This window comes from Rhincodon typus, chromosome 5 (assembly GCF_021869965.1).
Source record: "Rhincodon typus isolate 14 chromosome 5, sRhiTyp1.1, whole genome shotgun sequence".
In the NCBI taxonomy this organism is placed as follows: domain Eukaryota; kingdom Metazoa; phylum Chordata; class Chondrichthyes; order Orectolobiformes; family Rhincodontidae; genus Rhincodon; species Rhincodon typus.
In genome coordinates, this window is record NC_063336.1 from 16388115 (window position 1) to 16395212 (window position 7098).

Here is a 7098-nt window from a genome sequence, read left to right on the forward strand (position 1 = left end):
AGTCTGTCCCATTTAGCACAGTGATAGTGCCAGACAATATGGTAGAAGATATTCTGAATGTGAAGGTGGGGACTTCATCTCCACAAGGATTGCATTGTGGTCACTCTTACCGATACCGTCATGGACAGATGCATCTGCAGAAGGCAGATTAATAAGGATAAGATCAAGTAAGCTTTTCCCTCTTGTTGGTTCTTTCGCCATAAGCTGCAGACACAGTCTAGCAGCTACGTCCTTTAGGACCCAACCAGCTCGATCAGTAATACTGCTGCTGAGCCATTTTTGATGGTGGATGTTGAAATCCCCTGCCCAGAGTATATTCTGTGCCATTGCCCTCGTTCGTGTTTCCTCCAAGTGTTGTTTAACATGGAGGAGTACTGATTCAACAGCCAAAGGGGAATGGTACATGATAATCAGCAACAGGCTTCCTTGCCCATGTTTGAATCGAAGCCATGAGACTTCATGGAGTCTGGAGTCAATGTTGAGGACTCTCAGAGCAACACCCTCCCAATTGTGTACCACTGTGCTGCTACCTCTGCTGGATCTATCTTTCCAGTGGGAAAGGACATATCCAGGGTGGTGTCTGCGACATTGTCTGTAAGGTATGGTTCTGAGAGTCTGACTATTTCAGGCTCTTGCTTGACTAGTCTGTGAGACAGCTCTCCCAATTTTGGCACTAATCCCCAGATGCTAGTAAAGAGGACTCTGCAGGGTTGACCGGGCTGTTTCTGGTGTTGTCTTTTCTGGTGCCTAGGTCAATGCCGGGTGATCCGTCCGGTGTCATTCCTTTGAGACTTTGTAGCGATGGATACAACTGAGTGGCTTGCGAGGCCATTTCAGAGGGCAATTGAGAGTCCACCACATCGCTGTGAGTCTGGAGTCTAATGTAGGCCAGAACATACAAAGAGACAGATTTCCTTCCCTGGAGGACCATAGTCGACCTGATAGGTTTTCCTGAGAATCGACAGTAGTCATCATTAAACTCTTAATTCCAGATACTTTTTTATTGAATTCAAATTGTAGAATTCGAACATGGTGGGATTGGAACCCAGGTCTCCAGAACATTGTCTGAGTTTCTGGTTTAATAGCCTTACAATAGTACCACTCGTCCATGCAGAACTGTTGTTTGAGCAGCAAGTGGTCATGGCCTGGATTCTGCTGTGTAAAGGATTGTGGAAGCAGAAATGATCAGCAGTTTCAAAAGGAAATTGGATGGGCACTTGAGGGAGATAAAATGACGGGATGGCGTCTCAAAATGGGATTGACAGGATTGCTCTTGATAGACAGCATGGGCTGAGTAATGTCCTTGTTGCTGTTATGACTCTGTCACTCTCTATCACTGTTGAACCTTTTTGAGACTTTGGTATGTTGAGCCAGTAATCCCTCGCATGAGACCCGAAGTGAAATTTATGGAGGAGGTTCTATATGAGAGCCTTCAGCTCAATGTAGAAGTGTGATCATTGCAACGTGAGATTGAAGGAAGTAATCTGGAGGTTCAAGCCCACTTTGTAGTAATGCATGAATCTGTGGCAGAGTATTGGGGCTCTTGTGACCCAGCGGTAGTGTCCCTCTCTCTGGGCCAGGAGGCCTACCTGCTCTAGAGGCATGTAGTCACATCCCTGAACAAGCTGATTAGGAAATATCCAGCAGAGTATGTTTTGTGATCTTGGTACTGGCTGTGAATGTGTTTTTTTTTTCATTTTTGATAAGCTGCAAGTGTTTTAACTCCTTGTCTGATCTTAAGAGTAAAACAGGCAAAGGAAAGCGTCCTTTGACTCTAATTAGCATAAAATTGACATTCCTAACAGGATCTTAAGGGATGTTGAAGGGTTACAGGATGATAAATACTGATAGATCATTTCTGCTGATGTAACAAAGCATTAGGAGCAAACAAATTTTTAAAAATCGCAAAGAATTGAAGCAAAGGTGAAAAGCCAAACCTGTAATTTTCTGCCGCAAAGTGCTGTTGCAATAATCGCTATAAACTCCTGTTTGGAACAGCGTAATATTGAAGGACATTAGAAATGAGCAGAATGGAGAGAGTAAGTTAAAGAGTTCCAATGATCAATCTGAATGATGTGTTTTTATATTGGAATATTCTGCATTCCAGTAGCAGCCAATATTTGTCATTGACACAGTCTACTTCAGCAGCACTGCCCGCATCCCCCTCCACCCCTTCCACAGAAGGCACTATTTCTGTCTGTAGCTGAGGAGAATTTGGAATTAAATCTTGTTGAATTCACAGGAAAAATAAAATTAGGGGAGGACGAGTTTGCAATTATCATAGTATGTAAAAACATCCCTTGGGAATCACAAAGTGTTTCACATTTGAAAGAATTGGATTTGGAATTATGATCTAATAGACTACAAATGCAACAACACAGTAAGATCCCACACAGAGCAAATTAAATAAATGACACTGCCTCATAGAATCCCTACAGTGTGGAAACAGGCCCTTCAGCCCAACAAGTCCACATCAACTCTCCAAGCATCCTGCGTAATCCACCTAATCTACACATCCCTGAACACTATGGGCAATTTCCCATGGCCAATCCACCAAGCGTGCACATCTTTGGTGCTGTGGGGGGAAACCAGAGCACCTGGAGGAAACCCATGCAGACACGGGTTTCTGATGAGAACTTCCTGCACTATTTCTAACATGAACGTTCAGACTAGATTTCTGTTGGACTCCGAGTGCTGCAGTCTCAGCAACACTCTGGCAATGCAGCAGTGAAATATTATCCTAGATTATCTGCTGAAATCCTGATTGGAAATGATTTAGAAATTACTGAGCTTGAAGGTATTGTCTCTAGTGATTTTGCTGTACAATTCCTTTTTTACTTCAAGAATCAGAAGCTGCCAATTTTCACCTGCCAGTAATGATTTGTCCTAGAAATACCAACTGAGGAAAACAAGTTCACAGTAGAAATTAAGGAACATCTATAATTCTGCAAACCATTTCTCAACTGAATAGCGAAATTTTGCAAAAGTTGACAATCCGAAATAAAAAGCAGCAAGCAAAGTCTTTCCAGTTGTGACTTAATTGCACATTGCAATCACATCCTGTTTCCTCTGTTTAGGTCGCCCACCAGGCCCTGAGATGGAGAACTGTACTGATAGGGAATCGTACTCACTGGCTTCTGGTCTTGCTCTTGGCATGGTCTGTCTTGGGGTAAGTATCAGCTGCACAGATGATTCTTTTCAGTTATCTGCATTTTCTACAAAACGGATTTAACCACTTGAAACCCTAGTTTTGTTTCCGCCTTCAAGCTGCCTCAGGTTATTGACGTGCTAAGGGGCTGTTGTAGAGTCATTACAGCACGGAAACAGACCCTTCAGTCCAACCGGTTCATGCTGACTATGTTGTGAAACTAAACTAGCCCCACCTGCCTGCACTTGGTCCATATCCGTTTAAACCTTTCCTATTCATGAACTTAACCGAATGTCTTTTAAACGCAACTGTACCTGCGTCCATCACTTTCTCTGGCAGTTTATTCCACACACAAACCAGTCACTGTGTAAAAAAAAAACAAAGTTGCCCCTCCTGTCCTTTTTAAATGTTTCTCCTGTCACCTTAAAAATATGCCCCCTAGTTTTGAACTCCCTCATCTTAGCAAAAAGGCCCTTGGCGTTCGCCTTATCGATACCCCTTTTGATTTTATAAACCTCAATAAGGTCACCCCTCAACCTCGTACACTCCAATGAAAAAGATCCAAGTCTTTCCAGTCTATTTTTATACCTCAAATCCTCCATTCCAGCAACATCCCATATTGCATTATTGTCAAAGAACAGCAGTGAAGTTTCCATGTCTCCTGGCCAATACTTCTCACCAATTAATGTCAATAATACAGATGATCTGGTCATTATCAGATTGCTGCTTGTAGAAGCTTGCTGTGCACAAATTAACTGCTGTTGTTTCTAAATTGGAACAGGCATTATGGTTCAAAGGATCCTTCATAGACTGCAAACAGTTTGGAACATTATGGCACTGGGAACTGGTCAGATATTATCAGAGGATGTTAAGTAACTACATCAAGTAGAAGCAAGTGAAAGACAGACTTGCATTTATAGTGCCATTAATGATCACCTGACATGTCAAAATGCTTTGCAGATAATGAATCACTTTAAAAGATTGATCCCATTTTGGTAAATTTTAGTGCATATTCAATGCCTCTACAGGTTAAGATTAACCACTGCACAGTCCTAGTAGAGACAAAGTCCCACCTTCACATTGAGAACACCCTCCATCATGTTATTTACACGGTGAAAGTATACATGGAACAGACTCCAAACAGATCTAGCAACTCAAGACTGGGGGCCATCGACAGCAGTAGAAGTATATTCCAATTCAATCTATAACTTAATGACTTGGTACATCTCCCCACTCAACCATTACCATCAAGTCAGGGGATCAACCCTGGTTCAATGGAGAGTGCATGAGGGCATGCCAGGAGCAGCACCTGCCATACCTAAATATGACATGTCAACCTGATGAAGCCACCAAACAGGACTACTTGCATGTCGAACAGCATAAGCAGCAAGTGACAGACAGAGCTAAGTGATCCCACTGCCAATGGATCAGAGGCTGTTGAGAAGTTCAGAGTGAGCTTAATTCTGACTTTGCCTCGTGTCTGCACCCAGCACAGATTGCTAGATGGCAGTCAAGAGCAGGACTGTTGCTGACTGTTGCTGAGGTTTATCACATGTCATAACATCTTGCAGCACAGGCCGAAGGCATTCAGAAGGCTCCATGAAAAGACTATAAGATATCGGAGCAGAATTAGTCCGTCTAGTATGCTCTGCTGACCATGGTTGATATAGTTCTCAACCCTTGCCTTCTTTCTGTAACCTTTGATCCCCTTAGAAATCAAGAATCTGTCTATCTCTGTTATCCAAATTATCCAATTCATCCTATTGCCCTGCTGTATCCCTCAGTCTTGCACATTGTTCTCTTCACGTATTTATCCAGTTTCCCTTTGAAAGTTATTATTGATCTTGTATCTATCAATCTCTCGGGCAGTGCATTCAGCAATCTGCCAAGCCTCCGAAAACAGCGCCTTCAACCTATGACCTCTACCGCCAAGAAGAACAAGGATAGCAGAAACGTGAGGACACCACCACCTGCAAGTTCCCTTCAAAGCACATGCTATCCTGACATAAAACTACACAATTTTCTGAAGAAGGGTCTAGGCCCGAAACGTCAGCCTTCCTGCTCCTCTGATGCCGCTTGGCCTGCTATGTTCAAACAGCTCTACACCTTGTTATCCCTAAAACTACATTGCCATTTCTTCACTGTTGGTGGTCAGTATCCTAGACCTCCCTTCCTCACAGTGCTCTTGGTGTACTCACACCCCAGGAACTGCAGTGATTCAAGAAGCATAAAAACTGGGAGCGGGAGTAGGCCTTTTGGCCCTTCAAGCTTGCTAACCCATTCAATCTGATTATGGCTGAGCCTCTGTCCCAGTGCCATATTCCTGCTATCTCTCCAGACCCTTTCATTCCTTTAAGAAGGCAGCTCACTTGCCACCAAGGGCAACTGGAGATTGGTAAGCAGTGCCGTATTGGATTCTCTTAAATTTAGTATATTAGGGGATAATTTGATTGAAGTGTTCAAGAAAATAAAACATGGCCGGTAGGTGACATGAGGAGAAACAATTGCCACTGGTTGGGGAACCTATGACTGGGAGGTATAATCTCAACCCAGACTTATCAAGGGCAGCAGATGTTTGGAACTGTCTTCCACAAATGGCTAGTCATGCTAGATCAGCCAAAAATTTTAAATCTGAGACTGGTCAAGACAAATCTAAGCTGTTGAGGGATATAGAGCAAAGGAAGTTTTATGTAACTTAAGTCATAGACCAACCATGATCTCATTGAATTGCAGAACATATTTGAGGGGCCAAGTTCCCACCACCTGTTTCAATGTTCCAATAGATAGTCATGTGTTTAAACTTTTCACTGTAATTTTACTCTCCAGATTGAAGAACTCAATCTGAGTTTGTGTCTTTTTTTTTAAGGAGAAAAGTGGGGGGGCGATTGCATTCTGTACACTGATTTAATTTAATATGCAACTCCTACTTTTAATGACCTTGATTTGTTTTCAAGGGATATATTTAGTCTTAACATCTACATGGAGCTATTGGGCTCAATTTGCTGTATGTGCCATACAATACAATACAATGTAACATCATGGTACATCAGCACAGAATAGGTTGGGCAGAATAAGATATCAAAACAGATAAGAGAGCATTCCGGGTTTGGGATATATCATACCAGAAATGTTCCCCTGAGGTTGAGAACTGACCTGCCTAATATTTCCACCATTATCGCTTCTATTTCTCCATTTCTAGTGGCATACCTACAGTTTTCCATACGCTGTTTATGCAAATAAAATACAATAACTGAGAAATTTTAATTTCAAAATCAAATAATTGACTGTACCACTGACGTTTCTTTTCTGTGTATTTTTAATTCTATTTTTTTGCAAGAAAATGTATTTTTGAAATCACAGGGGAGCTATTTCAAATTAGTGCTGAAAACTTTTGCGTTAACAGGAAGCAGATGCTGATGGCAGTGGAGAAGGCTCCATCAGGGAAACAGTGATTGATATTTCCAGGGTCATGCATTCAATATCTGAGAGAAAGTATTTGGCATTATAGCATTTGTTTGTGATGGCAGCCTCTATGGCTCAAGGACTTTGTAGCATTCAAAGCGATCTTGTTGAATCAAACTACCAAAGAGATTTTAATTTGGATAAATGAGAGGTGAGGCAGTAGCTTCCGTAATGAAGGCATAAAATGAGCAAGTGCAGAAACATCAATGATAGCTGCACAATTTTCTTCGGATGTGACCGGTAAGCGTGTAGCTGGTATCAACAAAATTACAAATAGTTCTTTATGGATCAAGGAGGGGATTTGACAACTTGTGAAAGATATTATTGATCTTAAACAGAAAGTGCTGGGAAATCTAGCAAGCCTTAAGAGACAGGAGGGATGGAAAGGTGATGGAGCAACACACAATAAGCGAGGAAATAAGAGCAGTTTTGAGAAGCACATCTGCAGAGAGAAAAACAAACTTAACATTTCGAGTCCATTGACCCTT

General features: G+C 42.0%; 1 protein-coding gene across 1 annotated transcript in view; it reads left to right on the plus strand.

Annotated features, from left to right (window-relative positions):
- anapc1 (anaphase promoting complex subunit 1) overlaps positions 1–7098 on the plus strand; it is a 199978-nt gene that overhangs the window by 108887 nt on the left and 83993 nt on the right. The window contains 1 exon segment of the mRNA XM_048596681.1: positions 3078–3169. Within this exon segment, the coding sequence (XP_048452638.1) occupies positions 3078–3169 (92 nt within the window).